The following is a 25817-nucleotide window of genomic DNA, read 5'->3' as shown; positions in this document are numbered from 1 at the left end:
AATACCTGGCCAGATTGTCTGGAGTGCTCCAGCTTTCCTTACTCCCTGGTTAGAACGGACGGTCCTGACCTACTTTGAGCAATCGTGGTTCTGCTGGAGGCTTGGCTGTCCCGACAGCAAACTCGTTATCTGCTGTGTTCAGCATCTGAGTGAGAAGTTTCCATCAAACGTTTGGCAGACAGGGAAGAGCTGTTCCTGGAAGAGGGACTGTTGGTGCGTTAAACTCGATTCTGCCACTTCTGTGCACGATGGCTCCGGCCTTGGCTTTGGTTTCCCATGGTGTGCATTAACTTTTCTGCTGTGCTGTCAGGATTCAGTGAGATGGTATCTAAATGTTAATATAAGAGATACTGCCTTTAGAAATAGCCAGTGAGGTTAGGCTTCCAGCCTCCTAAATATGCGATTAGGCAGGGCTAGAGTTACATTCTTAATACTTAAAAATAAATAAAGTCTATAAATGTACCATAAAATAGATGTTTAAATAGAAATGTCATCCTGGGGCAAATTGCAAAGCTCTGTGTAGCTCAGTATCCTGCCTTTGACAAGATCCAGAAGCAGATGCTTAATGAGGGCTGTAAGAAACAGGGCATGTATAATGTGGTAGGTTTGGTTTGTTTTTTTTCATTCTCCCCCCCGTCTCCATTTGCCTCCCAGCTTATGACCATCATCAGTTTAGGGCCCTGCTTGTCCAGGAGTAGTATCTCATCATCTGATTGTGACCATATCTATTCTCCATTAATTTATATAATCCCTCTTCTAACTTGTTTATGTTTCTGGTCTCCATGACATCCTACAGCAGTGAGCTCTACAATTTAATTATGCATTTTAAGTGTTATTTGAAATATTTCTACACCCAGTGACAATATCCTTGAACAGGCTTAGGAGAGTTGTCTGTAACTTTGGTGAGTGCTCTCATTTTCTGCATTGTAAGACATGGTAGTCAATTCTTCCATGTTTTTCATCTTGATACTATGTCATGTTTCAGATCTCTTGACTTTTCCCAATCTTCCTCCGATTGTTTCTTTGTCCACCCGAAGTCCTGCTCTGCTCAATCTCTCCTTATATAGAAGCTGCTCTGTGCTTTTGGTCATCTTTGTTGTCCCTTTTGTCATTCTGTCTCCTTTTTCAGATGTGGGAATCAGAGCTGCCTTCAGCATTCAACAACATAGTGGGGATATGTGTTTTCTTTCCTAATTACTCCAAAGCCTGTATTTGCCTTTTTACTTGATACTAAATACTGAACTGACACACCAAGTTTCAAAAGTTTCTCTGAGTGATAACAGCTAATTTGCATCCTGTTGTGTTTATGTAATTAGAGTATTTTAGGTTGGTTTTGGTATCTATTGGCATCTAAGGTATTGTGTAGTTAGTTAAAAGTGCCCGAGTTCTGTTACTTTTTGCAGCCTTTTCTGAATTTGATTGCGATGAAGAATTTTTTTAATAATAAAATTTGCCACTTCTAGATGTATTTGTCTCCTTAGGTCTTATGGGAACATATTGAACAGTGCAGGTTGCAGAATAAATTTTTGGCAGATCTCACTGATAATCTTCATCTGACAGGGAAACTCTTTATTTCCTGTCATTTAACTACTTATTGAATCACGATAGGAACTGTAAGTTTCATTTCACAGTAGCTTAACTTTTTTTTTTTTCAAGAGCCTTATTTTTTTAAAAATCAGTTTAGTTCATATTAAACAGATTCAAATCCGTCTCTTGAATCTCAGTTAACCAGAAATGGGAAATCTGCTCTTGGAATTTCCTGGGTACTGCAGGGGTTTCTCTCTGCTCCAAATTTTAGTCTTGTATTTTGATCAGCAGTTGGCTTCTTGAACTTCTGCAGGCAAATTTGTTTCTAGAGGGAGTGATGGGCTCAGATTTATGTAGATTTGAATAGAAACAGAGAATTTGCTCAGCAGGGTGAATTGGATGGGTAACCTCAGTAAGCTGTGCTTTCCCAGCAGGGTTCTATTACAGCTGGATTAAACCTGTCTAGGCTCTCTGGATACACACTACACATTAAAGGCTAGAAAATGGGATTTTTTTTTTCCTGACCACTTGTCTGGGAGAATATTTAAGTCACTGATGGTATTTGACTGGATGCAAACTTGACATGTGATGTGGCAGCTAGAAGAGCAGGAGGTTGTTGGGTGGGTAAAGGGGGGGCTGTTGGGTCGAGCTGGGGAAAGTAATGTTTGCTCTGTGTGCAGCATTAGAAAGCTGAAGGGGTGGCCTGTCCAGGTCAGGTGCTGTCAGAAGAGAATGCTCATCCAGGTCAGGTACCTAAAGGGAAAAAAAAAAAAAGGAAAAAAAAATGCTGACAAACAGGGATGAGCTCAGAGAGCTACAAGAAAAATTAAGTATTTCTGACTGAAGAAGCTCAGACCACTTAATGCGTCCATCCGAAGGATTACACGTGCTGCAATCCGTGATTCAGGAATGCTCAAAGCTGGCAGGATGTATAAGGGAAGGATTGCCTTATGCTTGTCTGCCCTTAGACTACTTCTTAGGCATCTATTATTGTCTGCTGCTGGAGCCAGAGTTTCTGTGTAGGTGGACCTCTGTCAGAGTTAGAATAGCTGTCTTTATCTTCTTGCCCAAGGAGGATTAAGCAGAAGGATTAGTTTTCAAACACTTCATGCAGAAAGTGCCTAGAAGCTTCTTTGACTTAGAAGATTTTGTGACAAGCAAAGTTAGACAAAATGACAAGGCATTTTACTTGGGGTAAAAAACTCTCAGGGATAAGCTTGCTGGGTTAAGGTGGCAGTTTCTGTAATTTAGGAGCCCTAAGAAAAAAATCCTGCTTTCACTAGGAGGCTTTAGTCAGGAGCTCGTGGGCTAGAAGAAGAGATGGTTGGTGGTGTTCTGTGGTTTGATTACGCAGAAAGTTGGAGCGGATCCTAAAGGACTCTAATCCTCAAATGTCTAACACTGGCTGAACGTTATCCTTTGGTTGTGTTGAGATGCTGAGAAACTAATAGCTGGCTTGATTTCCACTTCTAAAAATGCACATACACCACAGTGTGTGACTTTGGGTTAGTGCTTGAGAGGATGGTGAAGTGAAAAGTTAACCCTCGATTTACAATGACAGAGTATCTATAAAGAAAGCTTCTTTAACAGCAAGCAGCTTGTGGTTGCTTTATATTCCTTGTAAATGTTTGTGTAGTTTGTCTTGGTTTATATAAAGTTCACTATTTAACACTGTATTAATAATTAACTCTTCATTAACCAGTTCTACTGGAAGCTTAAACTAGTGTTTATAACACATTTTCTTCTGTGCAAGGGTAAAGTTCGGTTGTGCTAGAGCTGTTTAGAGGAAATTACTGTCCACTACCATCAGTTAATTCCAGTATGGCTAAAATTAATAATTAGGTGGCCCCAGAGGGACTTTCTACAATTTCCACAGAAACTTCATACAGTTTTTTAAAGAACAGTGCATGAGCATCATTAAAGTGGCTGCAGTATCACAAAGGTGACAATATTTTGTGCAACATTGGTTTAGTATAACTTCAGCCCCCTTCCAGAAAAGTACCTTGTAGTGGTCAGCAGAAATTATCAAGCATTTAGAAAACATAACTTTCCCAACTTTCCCATTATTTATCTAATAATGCCATTAATTCTGTAGTACAGAATTTCTGCCAGCTTTCCTTGCCATTTCAGATTTGATATTTTGTCTTTAAAGATTTGGGTTTTTTTTTAAGTTTTGACATCAGCTCTGGTGCTACTCACATCTGGTGTAACAGAGCTCTCTTGTCTGTGCCAGTTGTGCTCTGACAGGATGGCTTGGACTTGGGATTCTCCTTGGGGTCAATTTTACTTGGAAAACAGAGGTTTGTGTTCATCTCTGCCAGGGCTGCTCACTGCAAGTGTTCTTAAACAACAGAGCAGGGAACTGGCCTGGTAGCAGTAAATAAGACTCAAAAAAAGATTTATTTATTTAAGGGGAATGCCATCTTTCACAGCAGAAAACAGCAAGTCTCTGTTGAGCATATGAAGCTTAGAAGGGAGCTGTAGTTCAGGGCTTTTGTGCAGAAAACACAGCAGTGGTCGTCTTCCTGCTGCTGGGCTGTTTGAATGTGCTGGAGCACAAGGGTCGTCGTGCAGCTGGAAGAATGGTGCTTTTAATTGTTAAATCTTTTAGTGCTCTCACTGTGGGTTGGCTCTGCAACTGATACAGTGGAAGTTGCAGGTGGAAATTTCAGGGGCCTACTTTTTTTTGGAGGATAATTCCGCTGGGTTTGGTGTGGAGTATGAAATCTAGCCTAGAACTTGGAACATTAACTGACCTCTCAGTGTTTGGGGGATAGAATGTGGTATTAGGGAAATAATCTGTGAGGATTGAAATAATCTTTATGTGTCGATGTGCTGTTAAAATATGTCCAAATCAGTTCTGGGTTTGTTTCCTTAATAAATGTGTTAAGTCTCTGAGAGGGATACATGAGGTCAGAGAGGTAAAAATAGTGCTACAGAAAACATGGTCCCACTTCAAATTCCAGGTAACAAAATAGTGCCATTGCTTCAACATTACTGGTTGTTGTTTTGTGGATGTGATATAAATATTCTGTGGCAGAACTGACTAATCCTCTAGCCCTTCTGTTGTCATCCAGATTAACTAAATGAAACTCAGAAGTATCATTTGGATATTAATATTTTACAGGGAGTTAGAGGCAATGTTCAGAGTATTGTCTGGAGCATTTTCCTATTTAACGGGAATTCATCAAAAAAAAAGGAATATTTAAAAAGAATCTTTAAGCCTTGGCAATTGCATTCAGAATTAATTAAAGGCTACACACTTTTAGTGCAATCTGTCTGCAACAGCTGTGTTATACACTAGCAATGAGCACAGGAAGCAGAACGGTTCAGTAAATCCATAAAGAGCTCAGTAGTGTAGCTTGTCATGAAACCATCAGATTTAAATGTAGGTTATCCTCCTCCTTCCTGTCCTCCCAGAGAGGTTGTGATGGGCTTAACTGAAAGGCAAGCATAAAAAAAGGCAGTGATGCCCGTGCTTGAGAAACAGCTTGGCAAATGGAATCAAAAGACACTGCTGGCTTTTTTTCTCTCAGTTTTCATGTAGGGTGCAAATCCCTCTGGCTGCTGATAGCTACACACTCCTGCTCATTTCTAATGTGTGTTTGCTCACCTGGCAATAAATACAAGTTCATTTGCTAATGGCTCTTTAGCAAAGAGCAACAAAGGGCACTATATTCAGTGTTTATCCATTGTGCAGGGTGATTAGAACTAGCTTGCAGAACATGCTGTACTACCCTTTTGTTTTGTTTTGTTTTCTCTGTTCTCCCAGAGTCATGAGGACTAGATGGCAGTTTCCTACCTGAAATACCTTTGAGGGCTAGCTCTTAAACAAAGTGACTTCTAGGTGGATATTGGTGACTGAAAGAAGAGTAGATACAGGTCAGACCTTTGAGCACAGCAAGATCTGCTTTTGATTATGGTCTGCTGGAATGAAGGGCTAGTTGCTTTTCCAATCTTTTTCCTGTACAGGTGCTCCAATAGGTAACGTGCTTTCAGTGAAACATTAGGGATAGGTTTGAAGACAGACTGAAGAGCTTGTAAGAATATCTGTGTCACTGGAGGAAATAACCTTCATGTGCTGGATTTTGAGTTCAAATACTGGTAGCATGTGTGTGTTAGTTGTGCAGCCCTGGTAGTTGTCAGTGGTGCTCTGTGGGGGACAGAGCAGTTGAGCAGCTTGTAGGCACAACCTCTAGCCAGAAAGCCACTATTTCAGGATTCATAAATCCTGGAGACACATGCTGATTTTACTGTGTGAGTGCTGGCAGAGGAAGGTTGCATTAGCTTGAAAGAAGATTACAGATCCCTCAGAGTGGTGTCGTTTAATGACGTCTTGTGATCCTCAGCTGCTTCCAGATCAAAGATTGTCTTCTCCATGTCAGTGTGGCTCTGTTCACAACACAGTCAAGCTCCTGCTGTTGGATGGCCATCAGCCTATTGTTTTGTTTGCAGGCCTTTTAAGCTTTGAAACTGAGGAGGCTCCAGACAGTTGCAGAACAAGCCACCGTGACATAGGCATGAGGTATAGAGACAGTTGTGTGGTTAAGGAGTCCCTTAAATCAAGTTCTCTCCAACAGTAATGGTGAGAATGCATTAAAAACAACTCACATGTTGGAGTTGCGGCAAGATCTGTTCTGCTGATGTAAACCTGAGGTGGTGGAGTCAAGTAGATCTCCCTCCTTCAGTCTGTGTGTTACCCCTTATCAGGCTTCCCAGGTAACATCTCCTGCCTGATGAGGGTTTCTCTCAGGTGCTACAGCGTGCTCTCTCACCACCATGGAAAAGAGACTCCAAGGCTAGCTCAGGGCTGTGTGCCAGCCTGGGTGAAGCAGAGTGTGTTCATAGCTCTGAAGCAGAAAGCACTAAGTGTCCATTATCAGGGCAAACAAAAGCCCCAGTGTGCACGTAGCCTAAACACGGCGCTGGTAGGGTGTGAATCAGTGGCTGTGTGTGCCGGGGAAAGCTGCCAGCCCAGAGCCGGCATTCCTGCGCCCCGGTATATCCTGACAGCACTACCTACTTACCTACAAGAACCGTGTGAAGTGGAGCTTTTCCAGAGCTTCACAAAGCCTATATTTCATAAAGTGTTGTATTTATAATACCTTCCATCCGCTGGATTTCACAAGTAGACTAATCCTCTCAGCTGGTCTTTTGGTGGAGCAAAGATGCCAGTTTTACTGACAAAGGAGCCGGAAAGCAAACTTTTTTGGTTTGTTTTTTTTTTTTTTTTGCAATAGCAGAGAAATAGGAGATGGATCTGGAGTGTTATGGCTATTGTTCTCAGCATTGCTACTGTGCTTTCTGCTCATTGTGTGCTGGATGTTGTACAGAATGAGTGTACAGTTTGTGTGGTGAGAAGTTTGTGACATAAATTGATTAAGTCCTGGAGTAAATGCTGGAGTAGTTTTCTCTTGAAATGCTGCAGATCTTTTCCACCTCTGTGCTGTAAGCACTTCTGGGCTAATAGCACTTTGAGCTTTCCAGAAAGACCCAAGAGGGATGATCCCATAGGAGGGAAGTGATGATAGTTTTCTTAACTGTAACTACAAAATTAACATCGCTGAGTTGCCAAAATGAGCACAGCAGATTACAGGCCAGTTCTGGAGGAGATACTGCACTCATCAGCTCTTTGGAGCCTCTGACCCAGCTTGGCATCTGTGTGGCTCTTTGCAGCTTTGATACCCTGTCTGTGAGAGGAGGAAGGGAAGGAAGGAAATAAATTCACAGCTGCATCACCACCTACTTCTCAATTTAAATGAGGTGGTACTCATAGTAAATTATTGAGTACTTGCAGCTGCTGCCCTTTCTCCATGGGGAAAGCATTAATCTAAATGTTGCAGGTACTTATTACCACATTTCCACCATGCTGTGGGGTTCCCCATGCTGTTGAGAGCAGTTGTTCCCATCCATGGCATGGCTTGGGTGGGTCACAGTAGATTTCAAGAGAAGTTGATCTAAATATCCTCTGGAGAGGAGCAGAATAGGTTTAGTGATTCCCAGGGTCTGTCCAACACCTTCCCTACTGGACTTGCTTGCACTTTGAGGCATGGGACAGGGAAGGAATGGAGCATTGTCCACAGAAGAGGCATGTTTAAATCACCTTTCACAGTACTGGGAGGGGTGCTGTGCAGAGATGAGTGCCAGCAAGAGAATTCTACCCCAGAGAGTGCAGAAACAAGTGAGCAAGTCTTCCCCTCATCTGGATATGCTTCCTAAGGAGATGGGGGCCCACAGGGACTGGCTTGGCAGGGGTGGGAGCAGACTGGTGGCCCCAGAAGAGAGGGTGGGAATGCTGTGACTGACATTCTGGAGGTCTCATCCTGGCACCCAGGATCTGCTTGGGTGGGTCGTGCTCACTGGCAGAGGCGGCATGGGAATGTTTCCTCTGCAGCACTAGTGGAAAAGCCTTAGACCCACAAGAGGCTGTTGATAGCCATAAGTGATAACAAAGAGAGGGTTTAATTATGATATCTAGATCAAATACAGGGCAAAGGGCTTATTAGTTTGCTCTGAATTAGATCTCAGGTACAGTTTATTTAAACAATGGTCCTGCAGGTTTTGTTTGTCTTGGACAGCAGTTTGTTTTACTGTGGTGTTGCTCATTAATACTGTATACAGTGTGCTGGCTCCTATGGAAATGTGGTCCTGTCCTGGAGAACTTCCAGTATAGCATCTTAGTTATATTGTGCAGGAGTCGAGTTTAAACATGGCTTTTTCTGATATTACAAGAGTAGTGATCAGCTTCAATGTTTCATTACGTGCAGTATTGCAGCTTCTTCTGAGGATACTGTGCCTGTCATCTTGGTAGGGAGATGAGTGAATTAAGTTTCTGATGCTCCTGCAAGCTGTTGGTGTTTCTGCAAATGTCCTGTGCTGGCTCTTCATGTTTAGCTCTGTCTTCTATAGTTATTCATGTTCTCTTTGCCCATCTCTCATAATGAGAGTGCTGCTGAATGATTTTGAGTGTTAATCTTCACTTCTGGTTCCAAGGAGTCATAACAGCCTTTCCTCTCTTGCAGAGTGTTTACCATGCCTCTGGGAACGTTTCTCCTTCCTGTTCTCTGTTTCTTGGGAGCAGCAATTCCACGGGGACTGCAGTATGTCACATTCTCACGCAACACTACAAAATTCCTCCACCTGTCCATGGACTTGGAATCTGGGACCATTTATTTGGGGGCCACCAACTTTCTCTTTCAGCTGACATCTGACCTGCTGATGGAGAACATGGTTCAGACTGGACCAGTTCTGGACAGTAAGGATTGCCTCCCCCCGGTCTCAAAGCTGGAGTGCCCCCAGGCACACCACACTGACAATCACAACAAGCTGCTGCTGGTGAACGCAGAGCAGAAGGAGCTCATCGTGTGTGGCAGCGTGCACCAGGGGATCTGTGAGAAGAGGAGCCTTGCGTCCATCGACCACGTCCTCTTCCGACCGGAGAGCCCTGGTGACACTCAATATGTTGCTGCCAATGATCCCAATATCACCACTGTGGGACTCATAGCCTACTCAAAGGATGAGGTCCCCTTGCTGTTTGTGGGACGAGGGTACACTAGCCGAGGAGTGGGAGGAGGAATTCCTCCCATCACTACTCGAAATCTCAGGGCCCACGGAGGGGATGTTCAAGCAACAGACTCTCACTCCATTTTCTCCTATGAAGAAACAGCAAAACTGGCTGTGGGCCGGCTCTCCGAGTACAACCATCACTTCATTAAATCCTTCACTTACCGCTCGAGTGTCTATTTCCTATTCTACCGGCGGGACCTCAAATCTCAGTCACGCGAGTACAAGACCTACATCTCGCGCATCTGCCTGGATGACTCTCATTACTACTCGTATGTGGAGCTACCTCTGCTCTGCCAGAGCAAAGCCAATACATACAGCCTCCTGCAAGCAGCCTATGTCACCCGGCCAGGAAAAGACCTGGCCCAGGGGCAGCTGGACACCGAGGGAGAAGTGCTGTTTGCTGCCTTCTCTGCCTGGCAGGCGTCTTCTGGGAAACTGAGCGAGGAGTCTGCGCTCTGTGCGTACGCCATGGAGGAGGTGGATCGCCTGACCAACTGGACTAGGGATGTTTGCTACATGAGAGATGGGAAGTCAGAAGAAGGGACAGAAGTGGCATATATTGAATACGATGTCAGCTCCAACTGTGTCCAGCTGCCAGCGGTAAGTGGCTTTCCACCTTTGAGTAGTCTGCAGTGTGTTTTTGTGTTGCTTTGTGTTCCTGAAGTCATCCTGCTTTTGCAGATGGATGTTAAAATCTGTTTGGGTTAAAAACCTCAGGGCTCAGTCTGTTTTGCCCCACATGGGCAGGATTCCTTACAGAGGGAGAGGGACTGTGTGTGGCAGTGGGAAGAGCATCTGGTGTGACCTGGCCCTGAGACCTGTCTCATGGCAACACCAGGCAGGAACACTGAAGCTGCAGTTCGGGTTGTGCTTTATCTGTGTCATCTCCTGGTCTGCACTGCAGGGAAGGAGAGAAGTATTTGTATGTGTACCTGTGTGTTGGGAAGGGGATTTAAGGGCTGTGCTGGATTATAGTGAGGTGCACCTCACAACAGCTGCCTGCAAGGGCACCCGGGAACAAAACAGAACATAAGCAAAACCAAGAGTCAGCACAGAGACATTCAAAGCCCACCTGGACATATTCCTGTGTAACCTACTCTAGGTGACCCTGCCTTGGCAGGGGGGTTGGACTAGATGATCTCCAGAGGTCCCTTCCAACCCTAACAGTTCTGTGATTCTGTGAAAATCCTAATTTCCTATAGACTGCTTTAGTCCTGCAGAATTTTTAGTCCAAGGAGGACCTTTTCCTGAGCTGTCTCTTCTTTGTCTCCAGAGCTGTAAGAGGTGGTAATCCTTCTTTAAATTCAACAACAAAGGCATGATGGGATGTTGCAGGATAAAAATGTGACCTAAAGTGGCTGTGACCCTGAATCTTCACAGTCTGGGAGCCACACTGTCTGGTGCTGTGATATTGGGGATAGTGATACAAACACAGGGCAGCAGCATTCTCCTGGATGCCGTGTCCTGACATGAGACTCTGTGGCTGTGAGCAGCTGTTTGCACCAAGGGCGTTGCTGGTCCTTAGCAGAGCAGCATGTTATCTTGTGTCTCCCGTCTATGGAACAGGCTGTGCAGATAATTGCATCCTCCCAGGCTTGTGCTACAAAGAGCAAAGTGGTACCACAGAGCTTTGGAAGTCTCGGGGGTTGGGTGTGTGGTTCAAAACCAGTCTTAAAATAATGGTTTTCCCTTCAGTAGCTAAAGCTGACTGTAGAGTACTTGTGGGACAAGGGAAGGGTAAAGAGCAGACTTGGAGAAGGATGAATGTAAGGTCAGGAGGAGTATGTAAGAGTTGGGAAGCAAGTGATTGCCCAGCTTCATGTCCTGCTTTCACTGTATTTCTTAGCCATGCCCTATGTGTCCTTTGCAGGGCCACATGGAAGGACTTGTCACAGGTGATCTTTAGGGCAGCTGGATGGAGTTAAATGTCAAACCCGTGTGAGCATTTTAGAAAAATCCTTCATTCAAAATTATGTAGGGTCCCCCTGTACTATTTGATCCAGTGGAGAAGTGGGTGCACAGGGTGGGAAAAGAAGGCCAGTCTCTGCTATGTGATTCCTGGTGCATGATCCCAGGCTTCCATCTGCATGGTTTGGCACATGGTGGGCTGACCAAAGCACGGCGTTTTATTAACAAGTGTGTCCAATGGTATGTAAATGTCCTAACAAACTCGATCCTTCACCATTCAGCACACGGTAGCGGTTGTCGTTCGGATTGTATCTAACAACGTGTAAGTGTCTGTGCCAGCTCCAGCCTGCTCCAGTCAGGGCTGAGTGGAAGCGCCTGTCAATGAGCATTTTATGCAGGAACAGTTTTAACTCCTTTTCAATGGTGGCAGCTTGTGCTGGATGTAAGGATAATGCTAATTAATTTCACATTTTTCTGCCTCCAGACCAGCCTGTGCGCAAGGTATGCCCTTTTCCCTAGTTAACTCTGCCTCCAGATTTTAGCCCATCAGGGGAGGCTAAGATTGAGTTTTACAGTTCAATACAATCTCTTCAACTGGGAAAAAAAAAATTGCTTGTTTTTATAAGAATTTCAGAAGCAGTTCTTTTGTTCAGTTTGCTGGAGATCTGTTGTTAGTCGTGAGATGCAGGAGACTCTGTAGATGCTGTTTAGTGACTTGATAATTGGAAGTGTGAAACATGTTTCTGCAAGGCTTGGGAGGGCTGCATGTCTTCTGTGGGTGTAGTTTTCAAGGCATGTACTTTGTCCTTTTGCTTTCACTCCTCTTCATGCATAGATGTAGATTTGTCCTGTTGTTTCCTGCCTGTGCAGGTAGGAAGCAAACACCAGAATTCACAGCAGCAGCTTCATCCAAACCTGCTGCATCACAGTAGGACACTGGATGGTCCCTGCAGTGCATTTTCTGCAACGTTGCCAAGATGTTACTCACTGAAAGCAATTCAAACAGCTTCTATGTAAATTTATATAAGTAATTTATACAGTTATCATGGTCTTAATCCTGTAGAATGGAACAAGTTCCAGCTCTTGGCTGTGATTACCCTCACTAAGGCCACAACCGGGCTGTGTCAGTGCAGGGAGAGCCTGCACAGGTCACGTTGGTTTATGGTGGATAAATGTGTGTGAGGTGACTTGCCCTTGGCATCACAAATAGGCAACAGCAGTGCTGAGCACAACTGGGGTAAGAATATTTCTGACTTGCATGTGTGGGTTTTCTTAAGCAATGCTTGAAAAATTGGCCTCAGTAGTGAGATTGTTACACTCCAGACCTTGTCTGAATTGATACAAAGCTTGCAAAAGATAGCTAGAATCCCACTGAAAATAAATACCTAATGCTTTGGAGCATGGAAATGTGGTGGTGGCCTTCTTCCTAATAAATCTCATAGGAACTAGAGAACTGGAGAAATAGAAATCTCTTAAGTTACAAGAAGAAGATTGAAAGAAGCTTAGGAATCAAATGACAGAGCTGATAAGAAAAATATATGTGTCACTAAAAATGAATGATAGTTTAGAGGATGATAAAAACTAAAAATCATTAAAAGTTATAACCTCCTCTGAGGTTTTAAGTTGGAGCCTTACACCGACCATGCAGAAAATCACTGAAATAGTATTTGAAAGGAAAACAATAAAGCATCAGACTGAAAACAGTGCTAATGTAAACTGGCATGGTTTGTTACATGGAACTGCTGTGTCAAGCTTTGCTTCCCTGATAACATAGCAATGCATTTGAGAAGGCAACAGAGCTCAGCAGGTTAAATATATTTTACTGGGGGATTTCCGTAGACCTTGTCAAAAGATCGCTTTTCGTTTCTCCAGGAAGCAGCTAAGTATTTAAAACAAACAAACAAACAAAAAACCCCAACCACAACAACACAAACAGAAAAAAAACCAAAACAAACAAAAAACCTCAGAGAAATGGGAGGAGAGGAGAGAAAGGGACAGGTTTTCCGTGAGATCGGTGAGAGGTGATAAGCAGATGCCTCAGGAATGCCACGTTGTGCTGTTATCGCTGATCTCTGACGGGGGCAGCTCCACTGCCTGGTGCCGGATGGTACCGTGCAGCTGAGCACTGCCAAATGCAAAGCCACGGACATCAGACAGAAGGAATGTGTAACCCGGCTCACAAGGAGTCTGAATTCAACCACGTTGCCTGAGGCAAGAGAGGGAGCTGGAGTAGATGTAGACTGCACGGTTAATGCTGCTGCTCCACAGGAAGCTTTGTAAGAGTAATTAGTAAGGGGCTGGAGAGGTGAGTGAAAATGTTATCCATAAGGGATTTCATGATGAAAATAGTGTGTTTACACAAGCCACATTGTTTGAAGACAAGCCACTGATCGATTACAAAATGATGTTTTACATAATAATTGTTGGGTAAACAATCCTGCATTCGGTCTCCAAAAGGATACTGTAAAATTATAATGGAAGGAAACAAGGTGTCAAGAGAGATATAAAACAACAAAGGAACTATCCTAGACAAGACTGAGTTTGTTACTTCGGGAACAGGTGAATCATAATGGAATATCTTCTCTCTACACATGTAAAGAGTAAATAAGTTGGCAGTTTTCATTGTCTCTCCTTTAGAATGCAGTAAGTGAAGGTTTGATGGGACTGGAAGGGATCTAACAAGCACAGAAGGATGACTGTTTCTGCACTGTGCTGTGGAGTTAATGTTCAGAACCCTCACAGGACTCAGAAGAATTGCAGCAGTGTGCAGCAATGACTCTTGTATGTGCTCTATGATTCCTAAGTGTAGTTAGTAAGCACTTTGGAGCAGGTTGTATCCCACCCTGTGTTTATAGTATGTCCTGATGTTTTGGAATTCTGCTTCAGGTGCAGAATTTAATTTGTAGCTGATACAACAAAAGCATGTATAATGTTTCACACAATACTTGTCACCAGGTGTCTTTGCACTGAAAGCAGAAATTCTCATCCTTTTGTTTTGTTACGAAAAATATAATAAATCTTCCTCAAAGCTGTATCATGGCAGTGTATAGCCAGTAATGTTTTTTGGAGAACTTGCAAAGGAGTTTCAATGCATTCCATTACTGATGCTGAATAGACTGGCCGAAATGTCTTCAGGATTCTGTGAAGGTACAAGCAGCTAACATACCTAAACTAATTATTAAAATATGGCTGGTTTTGCTCTCAGTAAAAAAAAAGGCTTAGAGGGATTCAAAGCTGAATTCACTGCTGGGGCACCTGTTTAAGGAATTTGGGTAGAAGAGGATGGTGGGAAGTGTTAAGTGTGCTAATGTTCCTTGTATCCATTTTTTTGGTACTAATTTCCCTCTCCTTTCCACTTCCCCTAAAAGGACACCCTGTATGCCTACCCCTGTGGCTCTGACCACACTCCCAGCCCCATGGCCAGCCGTGTACCCTTGGAAGCAGCTCCGCTCCTGGAGAAAACCGAGGCCCGTCTGACAGCTGTGGCAGTGAATGTGGAAGATGGCCACACCATTGCTTTTCTGGGAGACAGCAGAGGGAGGCTGCACAAGGTATGATCTGGGTGCAACAGAAAGCAAAGAGGATAAAGCTGATCCGGGATGCTCAGGTGGAAGGGGGGAAAATGAAATTTCTCTTGTCCCTTGGGAAGTCGGGTTCCTACTAAAGGCTGTTACTGTCAGACGGTCTCTTCTCACACTCTACTGACTGTGGAGAATGTGAACACCCCCAAACAGTGGTCACGTTGCCTTTGGTTACATCTGCCCTGAGACAGCATCAGGGCTGGTGCATCCTGCGTGGTTTCTGCAGGTACTGTGAGGCACGTGCTTCATGTGGCCGAAGTCATGGAGGTTTTGGTGGGAGGTTGAAATCCTTGCACACAGCAGGAGTTCCAACTTGTTCCTGATGTAGGATGAGTGTCCCCAGCTCCTGTTACGATGCTTTGCCTGCACTCAGCTGTGATCTCCTGCAGGTGTACATAGGAGCCATGGGAGATGCACATGTATACGCTTCGTTAGCTGTCCCGTCGAACAGCGTGGTGAGTGGAGACCTGCTGTTTGACCAGTTGCAGGAGCACCTCTTCGTCATGACCCAGTCAATGGTAAGAGCAATACAATCCCCGCCACAGAGGAGTTGAAAGCATTTGAGGTCCAAACTACTGACGGGAGCGTGGGAGGCAGAGGAACTTTGTGTGGCTAAGCCTGTGCTGGGCAGCAGCTGCCTGTCAGTCTGACTTACAGGGAGGGGGACTGGCCTTTTCCAAAAGCTGGAGGAAGCCTCGTTACCCTAAACCATGTCCTGTTCGCATGTGCATTTTCCTAAGTCTGTCAGACTGTATCAGCAATGATGGAGGAATGTGAACTGCAGGCTATAAAAGGCTGCTCTGCTGGCATGAAGACAAGGGACCACAAATTCCTGGGTTCCACTGTATTGAGCAGGAATTGTTTGGACAACAGTCTGCATCTCCATCTGAGCAGAATAATGTGAGCCTCTGGGTTCACATGTGACCCATCTTGGTTTCGCAGGAGATTAGAAGAGAAGAGGGAGGTTTTGTGTGTTAAAAGTGTAGCACTTCTGTTTTTAATCAGTTAAGAGATTAAGCTGTTCTTCTGTAGGCATGTAACCTACAAAAAGCAGGAATGTGTGGGAAATGTCTGCAGATAGCAGAGGTGTGCTCTGACCGGGAATGTAATAACAATCTTGCAGATGAAATCAAGCTGTATAAGGAGCCATGGGAGGCACCTTTCCCTCTTCTCCTGCTTTCTGTAATTCTGTTTGCGCCCAGAGGCAGTTGGAGGAAAAGAGGCACTGCGATGCCTCGGGCTTTTGGGATATTGGTGTCTGCTGAGTAGGAAATCCAGCTATGGATACTTTATTTGAGAGGATTTGTACAACACCACTCATATCAGCGACTTGAGCTGGAAAGAAAAGGATCCTCCTAGCAAGGGGAAAAGCAGCCCTTGAGTTACTCTGAAGGAAAGAACAAACAAAAATGAGAGCATGCTGGAAAACTACTGCTTCCCTTCACTCCCCCAGTGCAGTTTGAGATACTTGTAAAATTTGTAACACTTCAAAGGAGGAGTTGAAATCTGTGAGTGGAAGAAGATTAGGGAAATCTGAAATATATCCTTAACAGTAATTGTTCTGTCAATTAAAAGATGCAAATTACATCATGTACTTAGCAAAAGTAATGGGTCTGGGATTAGAAGTTGGTATTTCAAAGTAGCTGACAGTAGTAGCTGAAGTGTAGTAGTGGATTAAAGAGGGTAAGAGGCTGAAATGAGCAAGGATGGTAAGTTAAAGCAGAGAAGTTTTGCAAGTAAAATTTACCTCTAGATGGCAGAAGGTTTTTGTTCCACATTGATCAAAGTTTCATGGTCTACTTCCAGTCAGCTCTACCAGGTAGAGCTGGACAATAGTGCAGATGGATTCAGAGGCCTCAGCCGGAGCTGCTGTCTCCAGCTTCAGTCACCTGCATGTCAAGAGAGATCTCGTATGACAGAGTCCAGAAAAGTAAAAGAATGGATGATATTCAGTCTGCTGTTCTTTAATCTACTTTGTTAAAATACAGTTTTATGACTAAATAAAGTCACCTCCTTGCAAAGTGTGTCACAGATAATTTATGAGTAGCAGTATGCTTTACTTGCCTCAGTGCCTCTGTACAGCGTGGTGTGAAATGGCCATTCAGATGGGCTCTGGACACTTGTTCCTTTATTTTTTGCTTGTTTTTATGGGAAGATAAAGTGGAGATTGAGAAGTTGCTTTGGTGAGCATGCAAACATGGGACTTTTTAGTTAGGTATAAGGAGCCAATGATCTGGAAGCTGTGTTGCCTGTAATGTGTTTTCACTTTTCATTTCTTTTTGTGACAGGTGGTAAAGGTTCCCATAATGGAATGTTCCCTGTACTTGGACTGTGAATCCTGTCTGGCACTGAAAGATCCCTACTGTGGCTGGTGTGTCCTTCAGGGACGGTAAGATAGATCCCTGTTCACCTGCAAGGATTTTAGAGAGATAGTGCTTAGGGATTGTCTCTGCTTCCTCTTTTCTTATATCTCTGTCTGGATTTAGTTTATTTTTAGTTCCTTTGTGGGATATTCACTCTAACTTACCATTCCTCTTTCTGCCTCCCTAAAAGGGCATCTTTTCATTGCTTTTTGGGTCTTTGCTCACCACTCACGATTCTCCTGTCCAGTGGAGTTCAGTCTGGCTTTAGTCTGGCTGCAGCTCAAACTGCCTCATTTCAAATGTAAAGAAACTATCTTGTCTCTTCTTCTGGTGTCAATCTCTTATTTATCAATCACTTCTTGTTCCCCTACTGATGTTGCTTAATGAGACATTGTTTATTCCAGTGTGTGTGTGTCTGCTTGCTGGCTCTGTTCCCCTGTAGAAAACCAGAGGAACTAGTTCATGACCCTTGAAGCTCCAGAAGTGCCTACCCATCTATATTTTGGCAACAGTTCATCCTATTATTGAAAGTGGTGGGAAGCTGGGACTTCTGTGGCTTGTGTAGCAGCTTCCCCAAGACTCTAGCAAGGCTTGAGACAGTCAGTGTCCCCTTGGAAGCCAAACCCCTCCTGCTGCACAGATGTCTCACAGGGCTTCTTGCTGTTTCCCTGCAGGTGCAGCCGTCGCTCCGAGTGCTTGCGGTCCAGGTTGAGTGAGCAGTGGCTCTGGAGCTTTAACTCTACCCAGCAGTGTCTGTCTGTCCAGTCACTAACTCCAGCCAATATCAGCAGGGAGGAAAAGAGAAATGTGAGTGGTGATGATCCTCTGATGATGCTCAAGCTGTAGAGAGTCCCCTGTAGACTGAGAAGTCACAAATCTTTCTGTGTCTTTCTGTGGGGTACTGAACCACTGAACCTTCAAGCATGTTCTTTGCTTACATGAGGGACTTATCTCCTGGTACTGCCAAGTTGTTCATTTAATTGTTTGGGGTTTTTTTCCTCATAATACTAAATGTCCTTGCCTGCTAAGAGTTACCTGGTATTTTGGAGTATGTGATGGCTGCTTGGGTGCAATCCCTCCTCATTTTAGTATCTATAGGGTGCCAGTGTCTCTGCTTTCAATGTTTGTTCCTGACACTTGCTGTCAGGAAGATCTGAAAGGAGTTACCCAAAATTACATCTCCAGTCTGGCATGTGAGAGCTGGCAGAAAAGCTAAGAAGGTGCCGGAGTGATTTGAAGTCTGTCACTGTGTCAGGAAGTGGCAAGAACCTGTCTTTTGCTAGAGGCTTGGGCAAAGGGGGAAGTTGTCAGTTGCTGGAGAAATGCCAAGTTCAGTTTGGGAATGGCAAGAGATGATGAATGGAACAGTCGGTCCTAAGAGACATTATAGGAAAATGAGTGTATGTGTAGATAACTACTTTATGAGGTTCTTCCTTTGAAAAAGCAGAACCAGAAAATTAGATGAAATGAGGGCAAATTATTAGAGGGCAAATTATTTACTGGATAATATTGAATTGGCAGATATTCTTGGCCATCTCGGATTTACCTTCTCTGCGTGAGGAAGAATTTTACTCGTGTTACTTTGAAGATTATGAAAGCCCAGCAGTTCTGACAGAGTCAGGAATCATGTGTCCTTCTCCAGATCCCAGCCAAGCACCAGCTTTGCCAACAGGAAAAGGTTAGTGAAATGCTTTAAATGGAGCATGATAGCTCTGATAACATTGTTGGGAGAAAGTACATTGTAGGTCCATCAGATTGCCAGGATTAACAGCCATGAGCGTATGTGGACTGTCAGCAGGTGTTCATTTCATTCCTCATAATATCTGTTTACTTTCTGCTTGTGTGTCACACACATCCTGTGCTATTTTGGGCTGTTGCCAAATTCCAATGCCAAATTCTGATAGTTGGAAAAGAGATCCTGTTTGAAGGGTTGTATGCAAATCTGAGTGTTATTTGAAATGCAGTCTCGAGGGGTGACTGGTTTGGCAGCTTTGTCATAAATCAGGAGAGAGAACTCTCTTCAATAGTGCTGTATTATTTAAAGCAAACAAAACGCAAACCTTCTCAAAATCCATGTAGTGGGAGAAGGAAATACATGTAAGGAAAGGCAAGAAGAGACCCACAGTCCTTAAAGTTAGAAATAAAGCTGCAGTGCGGCATAACCTCAGAAAATACTTAGTCAGCCTGTGAACAATAGCTGGCTGAGTATTGCTGATTGGCCACCCTAAAGGACCTGGAAAGTTCTCAGTTTATCTTCTTCTCATTGGATTTTACCCAGCCTGTCAGTGTGAGCTCTGATGAGCTGATCTCTTCAAAGAGCTTGTTCATCTGATGTAAAAGGCAGGTGCCAGTTGGGAAACGTTCCACACAATTCACCTAAAGGGCTGAACGGATTTTCCAAGCAAGTATGCAGCTGGCTAATAGGTCTGAAGCAATCTCCATGGACATAACATGACAGCTAACACACTCATTCAATCTCAAACTCCTACATTTTCAATATTATTTACAGTATTATAATATCTGGCTTTCACACTACTGTAGCCTGGAAGAAAACAACCAGGGTGGTCAGAAACAGAGGGAAAGGGCCTCATGGACTGCTACTGCAGGCAGAGTGGGCAGGATTGGCTTCCCTGTTTAGCTGTGCAAATGTGGGCCTGAATTTAAGCAGAGTTGTGAAAATCAGTGTAGTTAAAGCCACAGTCTAGTTCTCATTATTCTGGGGTTCAGATATTCTTATCAACTCCTTTGTAAGTCAGTCTTGCTTTTAATCCAAGATGCTTTACCTACATTATTTTCATATTGCATCTCTGAGGCTTATCCAGCGGCTCCTGTTCTGTGGCCTAAACCTGCTCGTGGATGGTTTCTGTCTATTTGATCTATTTGTGTTGTCCTTTTGCTTCCACAGCTCTTCTCCCACTCAATGAACGGGCATTCCTAGCATAGAATTTTGCCATGTTAACTGTGCCAACTTTTCTTCTGTTCCTTAGACTTCCTCTCTAGTTCACTCTACTGCTAGTCCTTCTTTGTACAGCGTCTGTACTCTGCTAAGATGAATTTGAAGCTGGTAACTAGATTCGTACATTGCTTTTTACGTGAGATCTCATCAGGGCCTTAGATACCAGCACTTTCCTGTTCCTACTTATAATACTTTCCCCAGCACACTAAAATATTTGCCTTTTTCCAGCTTTCTTTTAAAAAGGTTGCATACCAGCTTATCTGTGCTACCAGCTTGGGGCTCAACAGCTACAAGTGACAAACTTTTACTCTCAATTTGCAAGTGCTCGACCTCATCTTCTGTACTGTCAAACAGCATTATTGGCATCATGGGAAATAATGGCCTCTTTGGAGAAAGGAATATTTATAAATATGGTGTCATAACCCTGAAATGCTGGGAGGTGTTATCCCTTCCAACACTGCCAAATGCAATCACCTCTACGACAGTGATAGGAGTTGGCAGTACTGCAGTGACTCCAGCCTCCAGCCGCATAGGATACCCTTATTTTCTCCTAATCATAGGTTTCCATACACCCCTAATTACTAACTGATTGATTAGCATACTGCTTGACTTGTTGTCCTCTCAGGAACCCAGCTTAGGCCTGACTGATTCTTCACATGTTAATTGTTTTGCTGTGACTAGAGCTTGCTTGCAAGAGGAGCTCTGAATTCTCAGTCTGAGAGGAACAGTGGACAAGGTTCTTGTTACTTATTTTTATAGCCAACTACCTTTGAGAAATGACAGCTCCTGGACTGGAACAGTTCTCCATTATTTGAAGAACTAATAACCAACAGCTCCTGGACTGGAGCAGTTCTCCATTATTTGAAGAACTAATAACCAACTCTAAGGTTGGAGGCATTTGTCTAGAACAAGATTAATTATCTGATTTAGTACTGTCATATGCAAAATATCTCCTTTAGGCTGATGCTATCAGCTGCAGCAAGTTTTGACCATCTCTGCAGCTGTTTGGTCTACAGAAAACAGTGACAGTCTTTTCCCAAAGAAAACAGGGCTATCCTGAGGCTTGTAGTTGACGTGAGATCTGGATTGAAAGCAGATAAGCCTTCAGTCATTGCAGCTGAGATTACAAGTCTCTTATAAACTTCTTCACTGACTCAGTTCTCAGTCTGGTTGTAGAACAAAGCTCTCGAGGTGAAGGCAGTATGTGAAGGGCCATGTCCATTCTAAGGGTTTCATTTTCCTTTGGATGACAAAGAAAGACAATCAGCTTTGAGCCTCAGTGTTACATCTTCCTCTAATACAGAGATGGCAGTGGAATTATAAAGACTGAGGGATCTTCAGACTAGGCTTCCTTCCCATGGGTTGGCAAGAGCTGTCACAAACTACACCTGACAGACTTGTCCAGCCTGTTTTTAGTGTCTGTAGGATAATCCAGTGATTGAGATGCTGGAAGCATGGAAGGGGATCTGTCTCTGTGACAGTGTCTCTCCTAAAACATGCTGTATCTCCTAACAGTATGGCAAACTATTATAGGGGCTCCATTTCTAAGAAATTTTTATTTTCATTTTCAGATCATGTCACCATAAAGCTCGTAGTGCGTTTCCATGACATCTTCATTGCTTCTGTGGACTTCTCTTTCTATGACTGTGCTGCAGTGGCCCTGCTGTGGAAATCGGCACCGTGAGAACCTGCTTTTTCTGTTCTGTAGTTCTAGTGAGGGTGGCTGTACCTTCCTGGGTCGTCCTTTCTTAGCAGCTGCTTTTCTGTCATTGTCCCAGGTGTCAGAAGTGTGTGAGCAGTCTCTGGGGATGTAACTGGTGCATCCAGCAGCACCTCTGCACCCACAAAGCAGCCTGTGAGGAGGGAACCATTATCTACAATGAAAGGGTACGTCTCCTACTCAGTCCTAGTCCTGTGTGCTGTAACAGCCTCAGTGAGTCAGATCTCTTCTCAGGTAAAATAGCAGCTGTCAGTAACATCAAGCAAGGAGGTGAGCAAGGAGGAGCTCCCCTTGGAGTGACACGAGGCTCTGCATCCCTGATACTACAGATTTCTGGGGAAATGCCATCAGCTGAAGCAGGTCACACTTATCCTGGGGCTATCCAGCCTGTGTTTTCAAAGTGAGGGACAAGAGCAAGCTGACCGGGAGGCTGCAAGTGGGGAGGTGGAACAGATGCCATTTTTGGCTGCCACAGGTGGCCTTGCAGTTTTGCGGGGGATGAAGACTGGCAGACCTCCCTCTGAGAGGAGGTGAGAGCAGGCACTCGTGGGAAGAGGGAATGTTGCTGGATTTTCTGCACTGTGAGCATTCCCCAGCCCCATCCCAAGAAGACAGCATAAGATACAGCTCTCATTAAAATCCAGAGGGTGAAGCAGCCTCTTGTCTATGAGAAGTGATACAGAGTGTTTCTCTGCTTGGGTTTTATTGTTTCATTTCTTTCCCTCTTCTCCCCCCACCATGTTGTTTTTCTCTAGGCCCAGATTCCATCCTCAAGTGTGTATCCTTCTTCAGCCGCTCCCCTCACCAAGTCTTCTACCACAGCCCCAACCATGGCCACAAAACCTGTCACTACCCCTGTGCATGTGGGACCAAGCACTGAGGCCCCCACAGAGCCCATCCACATCACACCCTCTGCAGCCCCAGATCCGATGACTGAGCCTGTGGAAACCCTCAGCTACACGTACCTGACTCTCTCGACCGAAGCCGCCCCTCTCCAGGCCGCCACAGAATCCCCGCTCCCACCACCAGCAGACAAACCTGCTGTCACTGTGCCAGAGACAACCTCTCCCGCTGCATCTGTCCTCACCAGCCCATCCAAAAATGTGGATCACGCAGCCCTGCCCACTGAAGGACCAGCCACAGCCCAGGAGCCACGGCACACCGACCCACCCACCACCCCCGTGGGTAGCCCCCTGCACACGTCTGCAGCTGCAGTAACACCTTCCTCTCCTGTCACCAGTTTCAAGTGGGCTCCAAGTCCTTTTCCTACCACAGAAGCACTGACATTTGCCATCCCATCTCCCCAGACCCCCAGCCAGGTGCCAGGGAGCCCTGTTGCCTCTGATGACTCTCCTGGATTGCTGGGAACTGAACTATCTGCTTCAGAGCTCCCACCATCAGCTCCCCCGGAGTGGCTGCTGGAGGAAGGCACAGAACTCCAGGACACAGAGGACTGGATGGATTTGCTGCAGGCTGAGAATGACACATCTCTCTTCTCTGCTTCTACTCTTCTGTCGGGTGATGGCGATTCTTCAGAGAGGGATGTCCCTGACTTTCCTCGGATCCTTCACCCTGACCTTGATTATCAGTATGATGCCCCTGAGTTTTGGGAGGAGGTAAGTTACTGGGCTTTGGAATTCATAGACCAAGGCTTGTAACTCTTCGATATTTTCATGCAGATTGCCAGTCTAGTATTTCAGCACTCAGGAGAGGTTTTGCCCTGTGTTTTTTTCAGAATGAAGAGCCTAGCTGGGGTCCAGATGCATGTCCCTGTGTGCAGGGAATCCAGGGATCTTCACTGTTTCCAGTCAACGTGGCGAGGAAGATAACTCTGCTGGGAAAGAACTTCCACCTCTATCAGGTAGTCAGCTCAACACCACCACCTTTGAGAAACTGTATTATTACAGGGCACTGTTTGGGCAACCTGGCCACTGAACTGCTGAAAATATGTGTAAGACACAGTTGTGGCTTTGCCTAGGTTTCTCCTAGAGGAATGACCTACTTCTGTGCATAAAGAATTCCATAGCTGGATTTATTGGTGGGTAGAAAGTCACACAGAAAAAGGGAGAATACAGGTGTGCACCAACCTGCTGGAGAAGATCTGCATGCATTTGGATTAAATTGCACCTGTGCTGCACTGCAGATGCTAGTTTTTGGAATAACTTCCTGCTGAATCCCTGCTGATTGTTTGTGTTTCCATAAACTAAAGATAAGTCATCTGTTCCCTTTCCTTTCTGGCATGCTCAAGTTAATGTGGCTATTCCTGTCATACCTGAAACTTCTGCAGTGGGGAAAACCACCCTTGACAGCTGTTTCTTGGGTGTGGCTTTGATAAAAATTCTCTTTGCTTCTCAAGACAGAAGATGATTTAGTAACCTTTTACAAACAACTGCCTCGGAACATGCAGCCCACAGTCTGATTGTTACTTTATACATTAAACCTGACATACTGCACTGCTCAGAGTAGCAGAGCTGGTTACAGATAGATGCATATCCATTGTTTTTACAAGAAGTGTCTAAGCAATTCAGTGGTAGGTTTGCAGGAAAGAGAGAGGGAGAGGAGAAAAAGACACTTAGTGTTTTTCACATGCTCTGCCCCTAATCTGTGTACTCCACTCTTCACTTCCAAGCTGGTGTTTTACAGATACAAACAGGCATAACTTCACAGTCCCACTGGTTTTCCTTTAATTCCCTCCTTTGTGCTGAGTTCTCCCCACACTGACACACATTCTCCCTTCTAGGTGTTTTGTTTTGTTTTGTGTTGGTTTACCTTTCGTACATGGAGGCAGTGACAGCATAGAGAGCCCCTGAATGTAGTGTAGAGTTGGCATAACGAAGGGAATGGGAGGAGCACACTGCTGGCACAGTAGGTGGCTTGGTAAAAGGTACTGAACTGGAGAGGCAGGACGACACTTGTGCAGCCTGAAGCTGTGTCATGGAGAAGTGGTGCCATGTGTCTCTTCTCTGCAGGACCAGCAGTGGGACTATGAGTGTGTCCTGAATGTGGAGGGGAGGACAGTGGTGATGGATGCTTATGTGGAAGGAGATGAAACAAACCGGTCTCTCTGTTATATCACCTGCCAGATGAACCAGGTGAGTGCTTGGATTACTGTACCATTTCAGAATTCACACTGGTGCTGGGTTTGCTCAGCAGGCTGGAAGGCAAGCTCTGGGGAAAAGAACATGTTTTGCAAAAATATCTGTAGGATATTTAGCACTATGGGGCTCTCATCTGTGATGCTACTGCCCAGCAGTACTGGTATCTTCAACTTGCAGGAAGGTTGTGCAGTCTGAGCCACACAACCTGTTGGTGCCTTGGCTGTAGCAGGGGATGATGCTGTCTCTGAACTGGCCAGCGCAGTGCTTCTCCTGCTTTAGCTTGAGGCACTGTTGTTTGTCATTCTCTGGATTGTGACTTCTGTGATGGTTGTTCTGCTGTGAAAAGAAAACTGCTGTCAATACCAATGTTCTTCCTTGGCAGTAGAAGCTAGCCTGTGGATTGTAAGATTACCGGCAAAATTAAAACAGCCATGTACATATCTGGATGATGTGTGAATTTTGCTTAAGGCAAGATTTGCAAGCAGAGGTGATATTTTTAGTTCACAAGCTCATGTAGTTAAAGGAGAAGAACAACATAGGCTCTTGTGCACATGAGCCCTACAGACCAGTTGTAATCTTACATCTTTAGCTCTACTGAAATGGCATAAATGCCAGCCTGAGCAATTTTCTGAGCAAGTGGCTTGTAGATAGGAATATGCCATTTAGGAATGCAGTTAGGAAGTTTGACAAGTATTGTTGTGAGCACACATTTGTTTTCAGTGTTCATCCTAGTGAACCAAAGCCTGCTGCTTTTTCTAGAGCAGAATTGTGGCTGTAGGAATCAGTGAGGACAGGCCTGTGCTGCCACTGCCCCAGCTAACACTGCCTTGTCTGCATGCATGGGAAGCTCTGTGTAGGCTGTATGTGCCGTGCACTCTGCAGGGCAGATGCTGATGCTTTTTGCCTGTTCAGCTGTTTTGTTGTGCCTCTATTAAATCCTCTTGATGGTCTTTGTCTTTTCAGTACAGTTACACAGCATCTCAACTTGAATTCAACGCTGTGGTGTTTGTACAGAGGCGACGACACCTTCGAGTGGACAGTGCTGCAGATCTTCATGGTAGGAGTGCAACACCTTCCCAGAAGGAAAACATAGAGCCT

At 44.6% G+C, this 25817-nt stretch overlaps 1 protein-coding gene across 7 annotated transcripts in view; it reads left to right on the top strand.

Annotated features, from left to right (window-relative positions):
* PLXNB1 (plexin B1) overlaps positions 1 to 25817 on the top strand; it is a 78908-nt gene that overhangs the window by 30233 nt on the left and 22858 nt on the right. For all 7 annotated transcript variants that reach the window (XM_064667456.1, XM_064667455.1, XM_064667452.1 and 4 more), the window contains 12 exons: positions 8550 to 9693; positions 14370 to 14552; positions 14972 to 15100; positions 16871 to 16971; positions 17620 to 17752; positions 18467 to 18623; positions 21473 to 21581; positions 21680 to 21788; positions 22377 to 23237; positions 23357 to 23482; positions 24591 to 24713; positions 25683 to 25776. In XM_064667456.1, the coding sequence (XP_064523526.1) occupies positions 8560 to 9693; positions 14370 to 14552; positions 14972 to 15100; positions 16871 to 16971; positions 17620 to 17752; positions 18467 to 18623; positions 21473 to 21581; positions 21680 to 21788; positions 22377 to 23237; positions 23357 to 23482; positions 24591 to 24713; positions 25683 to 25776 (3259 nt within the window). In that variant the 5' untranslated portion in view covers positions 8550 to 8559. The remainder of the gene's footprint in view (positions 1 to 8549; positions 9694 to 14369; positions 14553 to 14971; positions 15101 to 16870; positions 16972 to 17619; positions 17753 to 18466; positions 18624 to 21472; positions 21582 to 21679; positions 21789 to 22376; positions 23238 to 23356; positions 23483 to 24590; positions 24714 to 25682; positions 25777 to 25817) is intronic.

The sequence above is a fragment of the Pseudopipra pipra genome, chromosome 11 (genome assembly GCF_036250125.1).
Source record: "Pseudopipra pipra isolate bDixPip1 chromosome 11, bDixPip1.hap1, whole genome shotgun sequence".
Lineage (NCBI taxonomy): Eukaryota > Metazoa > Chordata > Aves > Passeriformes > Pipridae > Pseudopipra > Pseudopipra pipra.
This window is presented reverse-complemented; position numbering and strand designations above follow the sequence as displayed.